The 20,592-nt window shown below is 39.1% G+C and overlaps 1 protein-coding gene across 1 annotated transcript in view; it reads left to right on the forward strand.

The window, feature by feature from the left end:
* The window catches only part of LOC122815565 (protein mono-ADP-ribosyltransferase PARP12-like), an 882,722-nt gene that overhangs the window by 713,692 nt on the left and 148,438 nt on the right, over window positions 1–20,592 (forward strand). Inside the window, exon 11 of the mRNA XM_044088162.1 lies at window positions 11,172–11,323. Within this exon, the coding sequence (XP_043944097.1) occupies window positions 11,172–11,323 (152 nt within the window). The remainder of the gene's footprint in view (window positions 1–11,171; window positions 11,324–20,592) is intronic.

Below are 20,592 nucleotides of genomic sequence, written 5' to 3' on the forward strand. Positions count from 1 at the left end.
CTGTCTGCCTCCGGCCACTCAGATATTAACCACAGATGCCTTGGATTATGCATGGGGAGCCCATTTTCAGGGCAACTGTCTGCAGGGCCTTTGGACAAAGGATCAGAAGCACCTGCATATCAATTTAAAGGAAATGTTAGCCATTCAGAAAGCTCTATTGGCCTTCAGGAATCTTCTACAACCAGGACAACTACTGATACAGACAGACAACACCACAGTTATGTGGTACATAAACAAGCAAGGGGGATCTCATTCCTACCCCCTTTGCAGACTAGCCATGGATCTATGGAACACAGCTCTAGCTTGCAATCTAGACCTTCAAGCTCAGTTTCTACCAGGGAAGCAAAACTTCCTGGCAGACAGTCTGAGCAGAAACCTTTAGTACCCACGAGTGGATGCTGGACACCGAAATATTCAGGATGATAACAGCAGTCTGGGGATGTCCTCACATAGAACTCTTTGCATCCCATCTCAATCATCAACTAAAGACTTTTTGCACCAGGACTTTCCACGAACAAGCTTGGAAAGTGGATGCACTATCCTTCAGTTGGAGAAACCTCTCGGGATATGCCTTTCCACCTCTTCCTCTTCTTCCACGGGTATTATTAAAGATCAGACAGGACAAGCCCAAGATGATAATCTTGTTGGCCCCAAATTGGCCTCGACAGTTTTGGTACCCAACTCTGAAAAAATTATGTCTGGAGCCCCCTTGGGTTTTGCCACAGACTCCGAACCTTCTGTCCCAGCACCAGGGTCAGGTTCTACACTCCCATGTCAGAACTCTCAGCCTGGCAGCCTGGTTAATCCAGGGTCTTTGATACATTCTCTCCTACCCAAGCAGGTTATGGATGTCATTTTAGAAGCCAGACATCCTAGCACTAGAAAATCTTATGCAGGAAAATGGAAAAGATTTTGTTCCTGGATGCAGGCTCAGGATTCTAATCCTCTTCTTCCTAACATTCCTTTGATTTTACTTTACCTGACAGATCTCTTACATAAGGGTCTCTCTTTCTCTTCCATTAAGATACATGCCTCTGTTATTTCCGCTCATTATAATACAGATCCTCCAATCTTTTCCCACCAGCTCATGAGACAGTTTCTCAGAGGAGCTAAGAACTTAAGACCTCCTAGATCTCCTCCCATTCCTGCTTGGGATCTCAACTATGTTTTGGAAAAGCTCACCTTGCCTCCTTTTGAACCTGCTGCCTCTTCTAACGTCAAGTTTTATCTTGGAAAACAGCCATCCTCTTAGCTCTGACCTCTGCCAGGAGAGTTTCAGAGTTGCAGGCTCTTATGGCTGTGGAACCTTATATTATTTTTCATCAAGACAGGGTGTCTTTAAGGACTAATCCTACTTTCATGCCTAAGGTGATTTCCAAAGTGGCTTTAAATCAAACTATTCACTTGCCAACTTTTTCCCCTACTCCTCAAAATAAAGGGGAAAGGATCTTACATTCCTTGGATGTACACAGACAACTACGTTTTTACCTGGACAGAACCAAGGACATCAGAAAATCAAAGCAATTGTTTGTTTCTTATGCTTCAAGTTCCCAAGGTAAAGCCATTTCAAAACAGACCATTTCTAAATGGATTGCTCATGGAATCAGATTTTGTTATTCACACCATGGAAAGCAAATCCCAGGGAGTATACGTACTCATTCCACCAGAGCTGCTGCCACTTCCGCTGCCTTCCTCAGGGGAGTTCCTACCAAAGACATTTTGGAAGCTGCAACTTGGAGTTCAGTGCATACTTTTTCAAAGCACTACAATCTACCTCTCTACTCTAAGTCTAGGGCAGGCTTTGCTTCTGCAGTCTTGCAGGGCCTTTTAGCCGCCCCTTCTTCTTTATGACCACCTCCCTTTCATTCTGCTTTGGGATTTTACCCTACAGTCATGACTGCAACAGTGAAACACGATGAACATAGTACAGTTGTGTACATTTACCATAAATGTAGATGTTAGAGTGTCTTCACTGTTACAGTCTGGGTTTCCCTCCCTCCTGTCCCCTCTTAGTTTTACTTTTGTGTGGTTCCTTTTTCCTCCATTCTTCTGAGGTGTATTTGCAAAGGTTTTGGGACCTTATTCATTTTGGGACTCCTGACATCTGGGGCAAGAAAAACTGGAGAACATGGCGTCGGCTGTCAGCCTTGTACTCCTGGTGCTCTGACGTCAGGGAGCATGGCTGAACAGCCGACGCTGGACCCAGACTTTGGGATTCTGGATGACCGAGGACTGCCTGCCGGCAGGGGAGAACCCCTACAGTCATGACTGCAACAGTGAAGACACTCGAACATCTACATTTATGGTAAGTGTACCAAACTGTACTTTTACCTGAACACCCATCTGTGTTGTCTGTGACATGTAATGTGTTCATTGACATACTGAATCCATTTCTCCTATGGTATATATACATATTGGTATATTACCTAGCCACATTACTTTTTTTGCTGCAGTACTGCTGTTTGGCACTGTGCTTCGTTGTTAGCCTTTTACATAAAGGGTTGGAGCTTCTAGTCTATCCTGTACTTATCCTCTTCTGGATTTCCATGCCTGGATTTGATCATCAAAGCTCTCTTCACCCAAGACTGGACTAGACAGTCAAGAGGAGACGGTAAACACTTGCACCACACCACACTCATCACATAGTCCCTCAAAATTTACACCACCAAAACACACACATAGCAACACAAAACACACACCTACATTCGCAGAGGCTCTCAATAAAATTCTGCTCGAGCAACAGAGACCTCCAAAGCAGAAATGCATGCAACCTCCACCCTCAACACAACCCAAATGACACATAGCCCACAAACTCACTGTGCTACTCAACCACAGCCCATAAGGCATAACAACGTACCCAACACTCTAGTCATAAGTGACTCTATAGTCAGGCACACTGATGTTCCACTCACCAGGCTAAACAAGGAGAAAGTTACTGTCAGCTGCCTGTCGGGTGCCAGGATCTGCCACATAACGCACACACTCAGGTCACTCCACAACAAGTACAAATATGACTCTGTCATTATCCATGTTGGTGTGAATGACCTGAGACATACCTCGCTGGACTACATGAAAAGAGACATGGAGGAGCTCTCCGATCTTGTAGCCTAGGCAGGTATAACCCTAGTCCTGAGTAGCATCCTGCCATCACCCAGAATGATACCACAGTACAAGGACAAAATGATTGACTTCAACAATTGGCTAAGCTTCTGGTGTCATTCTAAGGGGATCCAATATCTGTCTGCTTGGGATGACATGGTCGACAGACCATGATGCTTTGCCAGAGATGGCCTGCACCTGTTGCCCTTGGGATTCCGGATACTGGTTAAGGCTCTTGCCACCCCTATAGTGCCTTTTTTAGGCAAGGTTCAAATGACAAATTCGTAAAAGGTACAAGCAAGCAAAATCTGAGGGTAGTGCTACTCAGTGCTAGAAGTCTAAACCTCAAAATGCATTCACTCGAGGCACTCCTTAAACTGGAGAACATCGACATCTGTGCAGTGACAGAGACCTGGTTCAGGGCTCCAGAGAGCACCTCTGCATTACCAGGCTGTAATTCATACCACACCTTTCGGCCACCTAACCTGGACCGAAACACTAAAGGTGGAGGCGTTTCCATATTCTTTATGGATATCCACACCTCCAGGCTAGTTGCTCAGCATAATGCATCCAAGATTATCCAAGTGCAACTAACTCTGGGCAAGACCGCAATCCAACTTTTAACTTGATACAGATCCCACACCATGCTCCAGGATTCCCACTCCTCATTTCTTGATACACTGGATTAGGGTACAACCCAACACCCTAATAATGGGCGAGTTCAACTACCCCAGCATTAACTGGGAAATCTACTCATGTACCAACTCTTTTGCTCAACATTTTCTGGAATTCATAAATTCCAGTGCCTTGGATCAACTTATCCACACCCCCACCAGGGGCAGCAATATCCTAGACCTGGTCATTACCAACATGGGTGACTGGTGTTCCACACCAGAGGTCAATTCCTCATTGGTCAGATCCGACCACAAGCTAATCAGCCTAGACATCCACATCCCGCCCCCACCCCCCATTAGTGAAACCACCATAAAAAATTTTTCCAAAGCCAACTTTATGCTTCTTAAGACAGAAGTGGCAAACTTCACGACACCCATGCAGATGGACAATAGAGGTATGACCGCCGAATCCTACACAAATGCACTTTATAAGCACTTACACAAGTGCATGGATCGTGCTATTCCTAACAGAACCAAGATGCTATCCTCGAAAAAAAGGAAGCCAATCTGGTGGTCCCCTGACATAAACAAACTCTACAACAGAAGAAAGAAACTGTTGCAAAAAGATTAAAATCCCATGAATGGAAAAACTCCCTCGTCAGCCTCAGTAAGAAGCTGAGATCCCTCATAAAATCCTTCAAAGCTAGTTATGAAAACAAAATTGCCAGTGATTCTAAAGACAACCACAAAGCATTCTATAGCTATGTCAAGAATCTTAATGGCAACACTCAGATCTGCTCTGAGTTACAGCACAATGGCACTAAACATACAGAACCAACTGATATTGTCAACATCCTGGCAGATAGGTTCAATGCTAACTTTACCCCCCCACCCCCTAAAGGGCCCATCTCTATACCGGAAGAATGCAAAGTTCCTGTAATCACGGCTGCACAGGTAAAAACCACACTCTCCAAAGCCAAGAACACAGCATCCATGAGACCTGACAACATCCCAGGCTGCATTCTACATGAACTACAGAATGAACTGGCACCCCACCTAAGCACCATGTTCAATCATAGCCTCACCTCAGGCTTTGTGCCCACTGAATGTCGCACAATGATGGTTATCCCACTCCACAAAGGGGGAGCCAACACAGACCCTGGGAACTACAGCCCATTAGCCTAATGAGCCTGGTCTGCAAAGTCATGGAACATATCATCATGGAACGTATAAACAAAGACATTGGTAATCTCCAAACTCTGGACCCCACCCAGTTTGGGTTTGTAAAAGGCAGATCATGTCTCCTAAACCTGATTGACTTCTTTGAAGCAGTCACCAAAGCTGTAGACGAGGGTAAGGTGGTTCACACAACCTGTCTAGATCTCGCCAAGCCTTTTGACACCATCCCCCACTCTGGAATTATAGATGAACTCACTAAACTAGGTATAACTCTGTATGTCACAAGATGATTTGCCAACTGGCTCACTGACAGTACCCACACTGTGAAAGTAGCAGACTCCAAATCCAACTTCAGATCAGTGACAAGTGGAGTACCACAGGGTTCAGTCGTGGGTCCTCTCCTGTTTGATATCTACTTTTCTGAAGTACAGGCTAACACAGAAGGTCTTTGGCTAATAAAGTTCACAGATGACTGCAAACTAGAAGCCATAATTGAAACTCCTAACGATGTGGACATCCTACAAAAGGGCCTCACTGAGACAGATGCCTGGTGTCAAAGCCATGGTCTCAAGCTCAATGCCAAAAAGTGCATTGTCATCCCCTTTGGTAAAAACTCTGTACCCATGAGCTACCACATAGGTGGTAGTCTACTTAACACCGAAAGTGTAATAAGAGACCTTGGGACACAGGTGAACAGTAGTTTTTCCTTTGATAATCACATTGCCACAGTAGTCAGGAATTCCTTTTACGTGGCACACCTCATCACAATAGGTTTCTCATCCAGGAAAAAAGAGGTCATTGTTCCCCTCTACTCGTCACTCATTAGACCTATTATAGAGTACAAAACCCCTTTTGGTATGTACCTCACAAGACAGCTACAAAAACTGGAAAGGCTGCAGAAATACCTCACAAAGAGGACTCCTGGCCTCATACAGATGCCCTATGAATACCGTCTCAAAAAACTCCAGCTTTACTCCGTCGCATATCGCCTACTCAGAGGCGATCTCTGCCTAACATACAAAGCTATGTCAAACCCAGAGCTGTTGGACATGCTACACTTAAAGAAATCCCAATCCCTCTGAGCTACACACTCTAGGGACCTAAACCTTGCCATCACAATAAACAGAACATGCTGGAGGGATAGATTCCTGTCCCAGAGACTTCCCATACTCTGGAACAAACTACCTATCTATATCAAACAAGGCTCCTCATTGGCACTCTTCAAGTAAATATTGATGATTGGATGGGAAATAGGAAATTCACCCCAGGGTCACCTCTGTGGCTCTGCTTGACAGGGGCACAGGAAAATAATTTTCTTGGGTGGTGAAAGCCAGGGTACCTTTTTGGCTAGGCTTGTATAGGCCCTAGGGCCGATAGCCTAGTCCCTACCTGTGAACCTATCTTTGCTGTTGCTCGGCTTACACTTGCACTGCTAACAGCCTAGTAGATGATAGTATTTGATATCCATTGTGTACTGAAGTAAAAGCAGTCCCCATTTAGTGTTCTTAGGCACAAAACTATTGGTTATACTGGTATTACCATCACACAGTTTGCAACATCTCAGCACTTGCTTTGTGCATTGGTACAGATGTATTTTTGAGGTGCACCATGGCTGGTATGCATCCCTTCTCTGTTTGTCATTTTTCCTCCAGCTGCGTTGTATAGTTTATATGTGTTGTGTTCATCTTACCTATCCTGTATGTATGTTACCATCCTTTGTTTATCATGACTTGTAATATTTGACTCTCATTCTGACCTGTTGCATGATACCTCTTGTATGCCCCTCTTCACCCTCAGCCTGTTCCATGTGTTCCCCACACTTGTCCCACACCCATTGATTGCCGTTCTCTTTACTTAATTTTTTATTAGAAATTTTGCAGATTACGTTGGATTCCACAAGTTGTGATAGGTGTATTTATATATGTCTGTCTACTTATCACAGTGATAACCAGCACTATTTGCCAAAGTATATGCATACTTTTTAAGTAGCCTGTAGAATTCATTAAAACTAAATTACCACCTTTATTGGGTTTCATAATTATATTTTTTATCCATTTTAATTTAAACATCAATTTTTATTCTGAGTCAATTAAAATAAAGTACTTACAAAGTTGCTGGTCTGTTGTATCTCTGTTCTGTACTTCACTGCTTATAGTGATAGTACGTGGTGTAGGTGCCGTTTTTTGGTTTGCACTTTGGGGAAGTTTTGTAAAAGCATTTTACTTTAGGAATAGATGTATATAGGTTCTTAGCTGTACACTAGGCTAATGAGCAGTGAGCCCTTTATAAGCCTAGGCATGGAACCCAAATATATCCATAAGTTACTGTGCCTCAGAGGTTTTTAAGGTGTGTATGTTAGTTAGGGTATAATTTAATTGCTGCCTCTGTCCATCAGAGATATAGGTGTCAGACCTGGGGTGAATTTTTGATTTTTCATCCACTGGTCCAGGTTGTGCTTGAACAGAGTTAGGGAAGGGCTCTGCTTTACATGAATGGGAAGACTGTTCCAGAGAATGTGGATTATCTAAGATACATACCTGTCCCTCCAACATGTCCTAGTTAAGTCACAAGCAAAGTTTAAATCTTTAGCTCAAGTAGTTCTGGTGTTGTTTGTTTTGCGGATATGCAAAAGGCCTATCAAAGCAGGATCCAAGGATGTTGTGTATGCCAGACATAAATCGCATCTCAGCAGTGTGTAGGATTGCAGAATTCCTAGGAATATTATGTAAAGAAAAATCATCAGTTTCATTAGAAGTAATTTCCGCAAAGCAGTGGTTTGAAATCCTCAGAAAGGAGGTGAAAACAACTCGAAAATTTCAAATAACTAAAGTATACTCCTAATAACACAACTCAAGAAAAAAAAAGTTAGTGCCATGGAATGCAGTTTCAATCCTTTAATGTAGTAAAAGACTTTCATCTGAAAGCAGATTTAATCAGAATTTGTACAAGGTGCACTAGAGAGAAAGGCAGTAGGTTTTTACTCTAGTTATAGTGCTTATAATGGTGACATAGCCACACTCTTTTCAGATGCTGAAGTGATTCAAAGGGCTTGAGTCACTCCTGACTGGTTCATCTTCCTTGTAGGTAATACAGTATATTTTATAAAAGTAAGAAACATACACAGATGGATTATATATTATGTAGGTGGACCAGTTTGAAGGAGATTGGAGACTGTAAAGTGGTGACCGGGGAAAGTGTAGTTAGACAGCATAAGATGGTAGTTTGTAAGATGATGTTGGTGATCAAGAAGAGGAGGAGGAGTGTGAGGGCAGCACCAAGGATCAAATGGTGGAAACTGAAAAAGGGTAATTGTGAGGTGGAGTTCAGGGAAGAGTTAAGACAGGCACTGAGTGGCAGTGAAGAGTTACCAAATAGCTGGGTAACTACAGCAGAACTAGTAAGGGAGACGGCTAGAAAGGTGATTGGTATGACATCTAGACAGAGGAAGGACGACAAGGAGACATGGTGGTGGAATGAGGAAGTACAGGAGAGTATACAGAGAAAGAGGTTGGCAAAAAAGAAGTGGGATTGTCAGAGAGATGAAGAAAGTAGACAGGAGTATAAGGAGATGAGTACATGGCAAAGAGAGGTGGCGAAGGCTAAGGATAAGGCATATGAAGAGTTGTATGAAAGGTTGGACACTAAGGAGGGAGAAAAGGACCTGTACCGATTGGCTAGACAGAGGGACAGAGCTAGGAAAGATGTGCAGCAGGTAAAGGTGATAAAGGATAATGATGGAAACATACTTACAAGCGAGGAGAGTGTGTTGAGCAGATGGAAAGAGTACTTTGAGGGGTTGATGAATGAAGTGAATGAGAGGGAGAGAAGGTTGGATGATGTAGGGATAGTGAATCATGAAGTGCAATGGATTAGCAAGGAGGAAGTAAGGATAGCTATGAAAAGGATGAAGAATGGAAAGGCTGTTGGTCCAGATGACATACCTGTGGAAGCATGGAGGTGTTTAGGTGAAATGGCAGTGGAGTTTTCAACCAGATTGTTTAATGACATTTTGGAAAGTGAGAGGACGCCTAAGGAATGGAGAAAAAGTGTTTTGGTACCGATTTGTAAGAATAAGGGTGATGTGCAGAGCTGTAGTAACTACAGAGGGATTAAGTTGAATAGTCACAGCATGAAGTTATGGGAAAGAGTAGTGGAAGCTAGATTAAGAAGGGATGTGATGATTAGTGATCAGCAGTATGGTTTCATGCCGGGAAAGAGCACTACAGATGCAATGTTTGCTCTGAGAGTGTTGATGGAGAAGTACAGAGAATGTCAGAAGGAGTTGCATTGTGTTTTTGTAGACTTAGAGAAAGCATATGACAGGATGCCTAAAGAGGAGTTGTGGTATTGTTTGAGGAAGTCAGGAGTGTCAGAGAAGTATGTAAGAGTGGTACAGGATATGTACGAGGGTAGTGTGACAGTGGTGAGGTCTGCGGTGGGAGTGATGGATGAGTTTAAGGTGGAGGTGGGATTACATCAAGGATCAGCTCTGAGCCCTTTCTTATTTGCAATGGTGATGGACAGGTTGATAGACGAGATCAGACAGGAGTCCCCATGGACTATGATGTTTGCAGATGACATTGTGATGTGTAGTGAGAGTAGGGAACAGGTGGAGGAGACCCTGGAGAGATGGAGATATAGAATAGGAATGAAGGTCAGCAGGACTAAGACAGAATATATGTATGTGAATGAAAGGGAGGATAGAGGAATGGTGAGGATGCAAGGCGTAGAGATGGTGAAGGTGGATGAGTTTAAATACTTGGGATCAATAGTTTAGAGTAATGGTGAGTGTGGAAGAGAGGTGAAGAAGAGAGTACAGACAGGATGGAGTGGGTGGAGAAGAGTGTCATGAGTGATTTGTGACAGACGAGTACCAGTAAGAGTGAAAGGGAATGTCTACAAGAGGGTAGTGAGACCAGCTATGTTATATGGGTTGGAGACAGTGGCATTGACAAAAAGGCAGGAGTTAGAGCTGGATGTGGCAGAGTTAAAGATGTTAAGATTTGCACTGGGTGTGATGAAGGTCGACAGGATTAGGAATAAGTATATTAGAGGGTTAGCCCAGGTTGGAAGGTTTGGAGAGAAAGCGAGAAAAGCAAGATTACATTGGTTTGGACATGTGCTGAGGAGGGATGCTTAGTATATTTGGAAAAGGATGCTAAGGATGAAGCTACCATGTAACAGGAAAAGAGGAAGGCCTAAGATAAGGTTTATAGATGTGGTGAGAGAGGACATGCAAGTGGTTGGTGTGACAGAGCAAGATGCAGAGGACAGGAAGAAATGGAAACAGATGATCCGCTGTGGCGACCCCTAACGGGAACAGCCAAAAGATGATGATGAAGAAACATATTTCATCTTATCTGAGTTCAGTATTGTAAAAGGCCTTAAATCCCTGTTGTATGAGACTTGACTATTTTAAAACTGGATAAGTAAAAGAAAGTTACTTGATAAAGAGATCGCTGTCAACCACAGATTTTAACTGTCACTCAAGAAACAGTTTTAATGCAAATGACAATTCCTCAGTGCTTTAGTTTGCATATATTTGTGCAATGCTGGGTACATAGTGTTTATCTGAATTCTTTTTAGTTAGGGCTATTTTTTTTCCAAAAGTCAAGTGCCAACTTTGTTTCCATGGTTTAGCTTGATTGTAGATAGTTTGATGTTAAGAGCAGGCACAGTGATATTAACCATTGCTAGTGAAATACTTATTTGCATTTTTTTGTCTGCTAAACATCTGTTTAAACTAATAGTGAATGAAGAATATTTGTCCTGCAATCAGACCCCAAAATTTAGAGAGCTAATATGTTGATTAAGCATTAAAATACAGTAAAGTATTAATTACTGAGGAATTTGTCCACACATCATGTTACATTTCACATGTAGGTAAGTTCATAGCCTGGAGTGCATCAGTGTGGTAGCTCAATGGAGTACTTTAAAATATGTTTTATTGGTTATTTTAAGTGACATTTCTAACTGTATGCTTTTGTAAGGTTTGTCAGGTTCATATGATTTATTTTATCAAATGAAGTATTAGGACTACATAACTCAATTGTATTCGTTAAACGAACCAGTGTGAAACTGTTATTGACAAGTCAGAACACAACAGTCCACATTATAAGTTACCATAAGCTACTAGTATGAGTCTGCAGTCCATAACTGCTAAACTTCAAAGTGTATTGTACTTGCCCATGTCTCACAACTAATGTATCATGAGAGATGTGTTGGAAAATCTAAATTAATGAATTTGTCAGAGATAAACAATTTTTACATTAATTCTAGGCAAAAGGAGCAAATGAAGAAACGTAATAGTGGAAAGGATGTAGATGAAAGGTTACTGTTTCATGGTACTGAGAAATCTATCGTAGATGCCATATGTCAGCAGAACTTTGACTGGAGGATCTGTGGAACTCATGGGACACTTTATGGGAAAGGTAGCTTTCTTCTATAAATGCTTATAATATACCTAGTAGTTTTCAAACTTGACTTCATGCTACTGAGGCATTTGCCTAATTTTCAGTGAGCACACTATAGACTGAAGGCTTCATTTGCAAGTCATGCATATAGTATTTCCCCATCTTTATAGTATAAGATTCATAACTTTCTGCATGTTGACTTCCAAATTCAGCTCAATCATAGTCTTTCATATAGCTGAGGGAATGACCAGAACAGGATACTTAAGAACTGTGACCACTTTTTCATTCCTGGCACTGTATAGTGTGCTTTGTGTTGGGGTACATAGAAGTGTGGGTTAGAATCAAAGCACTTGCTAATGTTTATATGTATTCCCTTAGCCATGTTTTTTTTTAAACATGGAACCCATCAACAGAAACTTCCACGCTATACTCTGATACTTTGTGCTGTTGCAGTTTTTTATTTATTTATTTAATGTTAAGATAATTACTTTCATTTTACAGTGTCTTTTCATTTTGCCATCATGAATTTATTAGGTCATTACTGCCCTGCTTGACCCCATTATGGGTTACCTCCATTGCTACTTCATTGTATGGACTCCTTGATTCATTTGAAAATGGGGCATTATGACTTCTCCATTGTGACAAGGCTGAAGAGAAAGTTTCCATTAGTGGTAGACTGGGACATTGCAGGGCCATTATTTGCCCAGCTAATAAGTCAGAGTCCCTACCTCATACCTTGGATATACACTTCTACTACTGAATATGAGGTATGCTTCCATTATACCACCCTTATTGTTGTTTACCAGTCTTCCTGCTTGACCCCTGACGTCCTTCTGAAGTCAGACAGGCCAACACTACATCTGACCTCCAGCCTCCTCTTGGATAGAACAATATACCAGTAAGTACATCATTTTGTCCTCCTGGCCATCCTACTGACGACTTGGATTGTTTCAGGATCCATATTCTTCATGATTCACACAGATGCCCTACCTCTGTGCCATTAAGGCATCCATGATAAATACCATCTTTAATGTTGTAGCTGTCCCCTTTTGAACAATAAACATGTAACTTCCTCAACCTAGAGACAGAATTTGTACCTTCAAGAAGAATTTATTCAAAGGATGTTATCATTTTTTACTGTGAGGGACTGTATTTTTTCCAAGTTGTTGCTATTACAGATTAACAATTATCATGGCACAGAGGTGCTTTTTGTCTTCTATCTTTAGTTAAGCCATCTGGACTATTTCTTCAACATTGTATTATTGATATTTTCATGGCAACTGTTGGAGTTTATGTGAAGTATTACAGTGTACATTGTAGGCATCCACATAAAACACACAGAAACATACTTGTTGTATACTTTAATGCAACAAAACCATTTTTTTTGCTAAGTAAATCTTTCGATCTATTTTTTATAATTACTTCTTTCATCCAACATTTATTTTTTCCATTAATACTAAATTGTCTGCATAAGGAAAATTAATGGCATTTCTATCTCATCACCTTTCCCTCAAGTTCTTATGACTGCATTCATCACCATCACAAATAGCCCCATACACACTGGACAACCTTGTTTACTCCTTCTTCTGTCTTAATCTTTTTACCTTACTAGCCATTGACCATTACTGATAGCTATGATACATCATAAACTGAAAAACCATAAACAGCAAAAACTAATAAAAAACAAAAAAACAAAGCAGCTGTAATCTTCTCAACAGGATTTATTGTGTTAGCCAAGGGACTATCATTCATCCCAGATAAAAAAGCTGACCTAGCCAAAACAATCTTGGACTTGAAAACATTTGTTCGGAAATTGAACTTGTCAGTCCTTATGGGCAATATTCCCGTTTTGACTAGTGAACTAAGAGTTTCCAGTTTGTTTAATCCACCGTTGCATGTGACCCTAGCATTATTTGAAAGAATTTGTGAAATGGATTTTCGAGCCTGTCTATATAGGGATAATGCTGATAAAATGTACACTAACTATAACATAACCTCCGAAGATCAAGATTTTCTGTTGTTTTTAAAATTACATAGAATCAGGGTTATGAAGCCCGATAAGGGCGGAGGGCTTATATTTATGCATGAAAGTGATTATATACAAAAAATGCTTAGTGTCTTGGATAATGACCACCATTATTGTTTAGTTAGCATCAATGAAGTCAATATTGCTTATAAGAAAATATATGGTACTATCAATGACCTGTTCTTGGAAGGAAGTATATGTTTGGATACGTTACATTATTTGACTATGATAGCACCAAAAACACCTGTTATATTTGGATCCCTTAGATACATAAAAGCAAACCTGACCCACCCTTTAGACCAATAGTAGATGGGTGGGGATCAATTACATATTCTAGTGCCAAATACGTAGATAGCAAGTTAAAACCCATTATTAAAAGTGAAACACAAATCTGCACAGATTCATGGGGGTTTTTGAACAGTATTAATAACCTGGAATTTAATAGTAATTATAACTTCCTTACAGTAGACATAAAAGATTTGTATAATGTAATCCCACAGGATCTGGGCTTAGAATGGGTTAGACTTTTGCTCACTGAAAAAGGTTTAGACAGTAATGAAATATATGTAATAGAGACATTACAAGATTTGGGTCTATCTAATAATTTTATGCTGTTTAATGGTCAAACATACAGACAAATAACGGGTGTAGCTATGGGTGCACCATGCGGAGGGAGCTTCGCCAATTGTGTACTAGTGTACTGGGAGCAAGAGTTCTTATTTAAAAAACAATTATTCCAGGAATATATGGTCTGGTATACAAGATACCAGGATGATATGTTTTTTATCTGGAAAGGGGATGTCTACACTATCTCACCCTTTATAGAAGATATTAAAAAAACTTACTAATTCTTTAGACTTTACCTCCCAGTTTGCAACTGAATCCATAAACTTTTTAGATGTACAGATATCGAAGGACAGGGTCAACAACAGATATAGGACGGTCATTTATAGAAAGCCCACTTATTCAAATGCATTTTTGCATTTTTCTAGCAGCCACCCCTTTCATCAGAAAAAAGCTGTGATGAAAGGGCAGTTAGTAAGGGCTGCTAGGATGGTTTCTTCTGAAGACGATTTCTTAGCAGAATGTAGCCTGCTTAAAGGTATGTTTATCAGGAGAGGATATCCTGAGGATGTATTCGATCAAATTTGTATAGAAGTGTCAACAAAAAGAAATAATGGGCATTTTAAGCCCATATTGAATAGAGGGTATATGACACCAGATGATACCCCTGATAATAGAACTATTATAAATAATAAGACAATAAGTTCGGGTCCTAAGTTTATAACAATGTATTCAGTCAATGCAGGAATGATTTCAGATACATTGTATAAGAAATGGACTCTTATCTCAGAAGATATCCACATCAGTAAAAAAATTGAAAGGTCTCTTCATATAACATACAGACAAGGGCTAAACCTAAAGAGCATATTAGAATTGCAAGGTGGAATATTTAACAAAAATGGGGGTATGTCCAAATGTGGGTGATGCCATCAATGCCAATACATAAAAATCGGAAATAAAGTTATCATTAGGGACATAGTATATCGAATAAGTGGAAAATATAATTGTGAGCCCAAGGGAATTGTTTATGTAGCACTCTGTCAACAATGCCAGTCATTTTATATAGGAAAAACTGAGAGAACATTGAGGCAAAGAATTTACAAGCATATTTATAACATTAATAAACATATTACTACAAATGCTTTGGCTAGGCATATGGTAGATAATCCCACCCATAGGTTCTTGTTTGCTATAGTACATTAAAAAAACACAATATTAGGGGTCCCTAAGAGTTAAAGCTAGAGGAAAGTGAACTTCTATGGCAGATTCGAACATTTGCCCATATTTTTCCAGGCCTTAATGAATATGCTTCTATTAAGTGTATTTTGAAGCTAAAGGCACTGGATAGGTGAACATTTTTTATATATATATATATATATATATATATATATATATATATATATATATATATATATATATACATATACATACACCATATGAGGAATATATATGACTTTTTTATGGTTTTAAATATGAATGTATGTATTTTGTTTTTCTTCACATTTTTAATAAGGTTATAAATTTGTAACTCTTTATGTGTCTTAATATATTGAAATAACTTCAGTAATTAAACTTTTGAGTTCAAGTTGGAATGAATTCATTTTAATCGATTATTTAATTGCATTTTTTTTTTTTTTCAATAATCCATCTTTTATTATTTTTCAACTAAATGACTACAAACTACTATATGTATACAATATGTACATGACTGCTTCCAAAAGTTACACAAACATTGTATATTAACATAAATTATTAAGAAGGAAATACAACAAAAAAGCCAACGGTCTGTATTATTATTACAACCTATATCTAATCTAAGACTGAATCTGTCCTATAAATATATGCCCTGAGAAAAAGTGGATAGGAACCTCTAGGCCAACATAATATTAAAGATTTGCTCCCATATTTTTATATTGTTTATGCTTTTCTTATGGTCATTGATTAACAATTTGTGCGCTAGAATATGTCTTATTGCTAATGTTATAAAATTTTCCCAAGATGTCTGGGCCGGGTTCAACCAGTTTGAAGCTATGTACAGTTTCATTAATAAACAAATATTCATGATTATGATCCTTTTTGATTTGTCTAAATTATCTGGGGAATGTAGGATCATAAATTCCCAAGAGAGTGTTGAGTGTTGGTAGCCCATTTTCTGTAAATGAAGTTTTAACGAATTCCAAAGTTTAAAAATGCATTTGCAACTCCAGAACATGTGCAACAGGTCAGCCGTCTGATCTATACAATGTGGGCATTTAGGCGAATTCTTTGAGTCAAATTTATGAAGAGTAAGACGGGTATAGTAGGCATTATTAAATATCATCAGTTGTGTCAATAGTAATTTTTGGAGGGACACTGACTTTAATGTTAGATTAAATGCTTCCAAAATCTTGCTGTCGTCAACTAATATTAATTTTTCCCTCCAGTAATTCGATAAGAGAATATGTTTATTATATTTCATCTCTTTTATCAGTTTATATGAGGTAGTTATATATTTTTTGTCCTGTATCAGAGCTTTCCACAGATTACGGCATATCTTTAAGTCCTCTTCTTTAAGTTCAAAGTTATTGAAATAATTTATAGCCAGATCTTTTAGTTGCCTCATGATGATTAGATAGGAAATAGGAAGATTCTTCTCTTTTAAAATATCGTGTACTGATACCCCAAGAAAGGGGTATAAATCAAGTATGGTTAAATCCTTTATTAGAGGGAATTTCTGTAAGTCTATCAATTGATTCCAATTAATTGCATTCTTGCTGGGGTAATGGAGTTAATAGTTGTTTAACTGAAAGGTATAAAAACTACTGCATTTTGGGAACAAGTTGTCTGAGGAAGTTTAGATATTGATCTAGACGAAAGTGCTAACATCATAAATTGACTTAGTAACTGTGGAACTGGGCAAACTTTTCATTATACCCTGACTGGAGACTGATCATTCTCCAGCAGGATGTTACTGTACAGATAGTGCCTGCTGAAAAACAAGCCTGCGGCTTCATGGCAGCATTACAGCAGCATATTAAACTGACATGAAGCTTGGACAGTAGAAAAAAAAAAGCAAATTGACACTATTTTTTATGGTGGCTAAACAACACTTTGCTGTTACGTGACCTTAAAATTAAAAATAAAAAAACAGGAAACGTGTGTGTGTGTGTGTGTGTGTGTGTGTGTGTGTGTGTGTGTGTGTGTGTGTGTGTGTTTGTGTGAGGTAATGTGCTTGCAAGCATGTGAGAGAGAGAGAGAGAGAGAGAGAGAAAGAAACAGCATAAGTGAAAGAGATAGGGAAAGAGACCATGCTGACTGCAACAGGCAGTCTGTCAGCATAGATCTGTTAAAGTATAAAGGGGGTATGAAACTCTTAATCATGGCATTATTGACTGACTTTAATCCTCAGTGATTTAACAGCAACTTAAGGTTCTGCCCTGCGAGGTGCAGTGCAGCACTATAGGGCAAAATCTGTGACAGTAAAGAGACAAGGGAGTTGTAACACCTTGCATTCTGTGATTTTTTTTTCATTCATTTGCTCAAAATGAAACAGCTGACATTTATAAATTCAACAAAGTAGATGTAACTGCTTGGTGTGTGTGTTTGTGTGTGTGTGTGTGTGTGTGTGTGTGTGTGTGTGTGTGTGTGTGTGTGTGTGTGTGCGTGCGGTTTTATGTTTTTTGTTTATATATGTGTGAGTCTGTATGTCTGTGCTTCTGATATGTGCATGCATTCGGGGAGGTGCAGTGGTGCAGAGGTTAGCGTTGTCACCTCACAGCAAGGGGTTCTCCAGTTTGATTTTTGGCTGGGGTGCTTTCTGTGCACAGTTTGCATGTCTCGCCTGTGTTCACGTGGGTTTCATCCTGGTGCTCCGGTTTCCTCCCACATTCCAAAGACATGCATCTGGAGCATTTCTCCCTGGGCCTCCACTGAAAATGGGCTCTGTCCCAGTTGGACTTTCCCAGTAAACAAATGTTAAATAAATACATTTTTATGTATATTTGTGTGTGCGTCTGTATTTCTGTGCATATCTCTGCAAGTCTGTCTGTGGTTCTGAATGTGTGTTTCTATGTATATGTGTATAAGTGCATATGTGTGTGTGTGTGTGTGTGTGTGTGTGTGTGTGTCTGCGTGTCTGTGTGTGCGTGTATGTGCATGTGCTCATGTATATAAAGATTAAATACGTACATAACTTATATTTTTGATCCAAAATGCTTCCCCCAACAATAATTACATGTTACAGCAAGTTTGAAACATTAGGTAGAGGAACTATTTTTACATCAAAAATATATAAAAAAGTACATAGTGATAAAAAAAAAATACAAAACTATTCAACAGATAGGCGTTTGTCTAAGCACAACAGTGCCCCTCCAGTGTGTATGTTATTGCAAGAAATAGTGCCCTTCCAGTGGTGTAGACACCTGACACACACCCTTTCAGGCATTATTGCTTGTTTAACATCTTCTTTCGTAAACCATACTCTTTCAAAATATCCACATATATTTATAATTTATATTATTAAAGGCATTTGCCACATAACAGGCAACCATTCTTCCTTCACTTTTCCCATTTTCTATATTGTTACTACCTCTTTTATTATTGCAAGCATCTCACTTCTTTTCCTTATGTGTTATATACCCTCAATTATTACTTCATCCAAAACATTCATCATTCCTTTCTGAATAATTTTCATAAAGATGTTATAGTCTAAAATGTCAAGTTACACAACAGGTGCAGACTAATGTTGCTTCTATTCCCACATCATGTAGATGGATTGGTAACACTGCAGTTCTGCACTCCTATGTGTGTCATCCTGCAGATAAGAAGTAAAACTTAAGTCCCATCTGCTTGAGTTGGTGGTAGCTCAGGTGGATGTAAAAGATCCCATAGCATGAATTGAAAAGAGTAGGGGTTCTTTATTTAAAACTCATAATATACATTATTTACATGTTATATGTACATTATTTGCAGTTATATCCACTTGCTTTATATAGATTTCTTTATATTTTTACATTGTTGATCCCCCAACTGTTTTTTTCATAACCAAATTAATGTTTTTCAAAATGTCTGCCAGTATCCATTTTCCATTAAATCTTATTTCATTTACCCTCTCATTCCAAATAATCTTTATTATAAAAACAACTTTTCATCCCATTTATCCACACATTTTTGTTTTGCATTTTCATAATAGGCATAGTCTATCATATCCATATTTATACTTTTCAGTCCCTTTATACTTTTTCATATATTTTTTTCCATGATTGATTCACTCTATCACATTTCATAAACACATGTTCTGTGGTTTCTATCTCTCCACAATACATACACCCCAGGATTCAATAAACTCCGTGTAGGAATAGTGTTATTCCTACGTGGAGTGAATGGTGTTTGCATCCGTATAGCCTTAACAGCAGCGCACCTTTCATATTAATGAAGGCGAGCTATTGAGAATGGCTCTGCAGACACAAACACTGAATGAGTGCAGGGGTGTAATTTAGTAGTGTTCGCAGATCCAACACACCCCCTGCACTCACTTTTTAAGTGCTTTCAGTGTCCACAGACACTGAAAGCAGCTAAGAAAAGTAGAGCAGTATCCGAGGACACTTATAGAGTCATTATAAATCAAAATAAATGCAGGCTGTGTGTGACAGGTGCTGTCACCCCCTCTGCATTGTGAAAGTGCCGTATGGCACTTTTAACATACCTCCCAGCCTCTTAGAGCACAAAATGTGGACAAAGCCTAAAATGATGGGGGGACAAATAGGGACAGATTTTAAATATTGCTCTTACAAACTTAGAAAGTTGATAGAGGAACAAGATTTGTATTAACATAACATTTTCGGAAGGATTAGAAGTCTGAAACTCATATGTATGCAATTATGTAGTGACTTCAATCCTGATATTGCTCATACAGACTTAGATAGTTGATAGAAGGACAGGTAGTGCATTACCAAATATGAATTACTATTAGTTTTAAAACATGTAATTAAAGTGCCTGTATTAATTTTTTTCTGTTATAAGTTAAGTTTAAGCATAGCTGAGCAGGTCTGGGCATCGTGGCCCTCTGCTCAGCACTGTTTAAACATCTCATAGGAGCTAAATAAAAATGTATAGCTAAAATCCTTAATAGTGAGATAGTGTAGTGGTTAGAGTTTTGGCTTTGCATACAGCAGTTCATGGTTCGAGTACCAAGACAGGCCCTTCATTTTTACATGGGAAAGCATTGTTAAAATTATTTTTTTATTTTAAAATATGTAGTAATTTTATATTTGTTAACCAGGGTAGTGTAGCTGGTTCAGAATGGAAGTGTCAGTGCATATAACATGTAAAACAAATCACCCATGTATACACAAGTGTCCCATACAGTATAGTCACACCCCAAAGTAATGTAATGAAAGCACATAGGGGGACATCATGTAAAGTAAATCATATACACTTAATATGTCAGTAAGGATGAATTCATTTATAATTCTGATATTTTTTCATAAATGAAAATGATCAATGCTGAGCAGTGCTAAGCTGTGCTCAGCCAGTTTGAGCATTGCTTAGACGTTAATTCTAAGCAGCAGTCAGCTCAGCTAAGCAGATTTGCCCACTGCAAACCAATGTATAAAGCTGCCCAAAGGTCCAAGCCAAGATAGAAACCACAATATAACCAAACAGACAAGGAAGGACCACCACGAAATGGAAATATCCAAGTAAAAACAATTTAATGAAA

This window comes from Protopterus annectens, chromosome 11.part0 (assembly GCF_019279795.1).
Source record: "Protopterus annectens isolate FY-2018-M chromosome 11.part0, PAN1.0, whole genome shotgun sequence".
Classification (NCBI taxonomy): Eukaryota; Metazoa; Chordata; order Ceratodontiformes; family Protopteridae; genus Protopterus; species Protopterus annectens.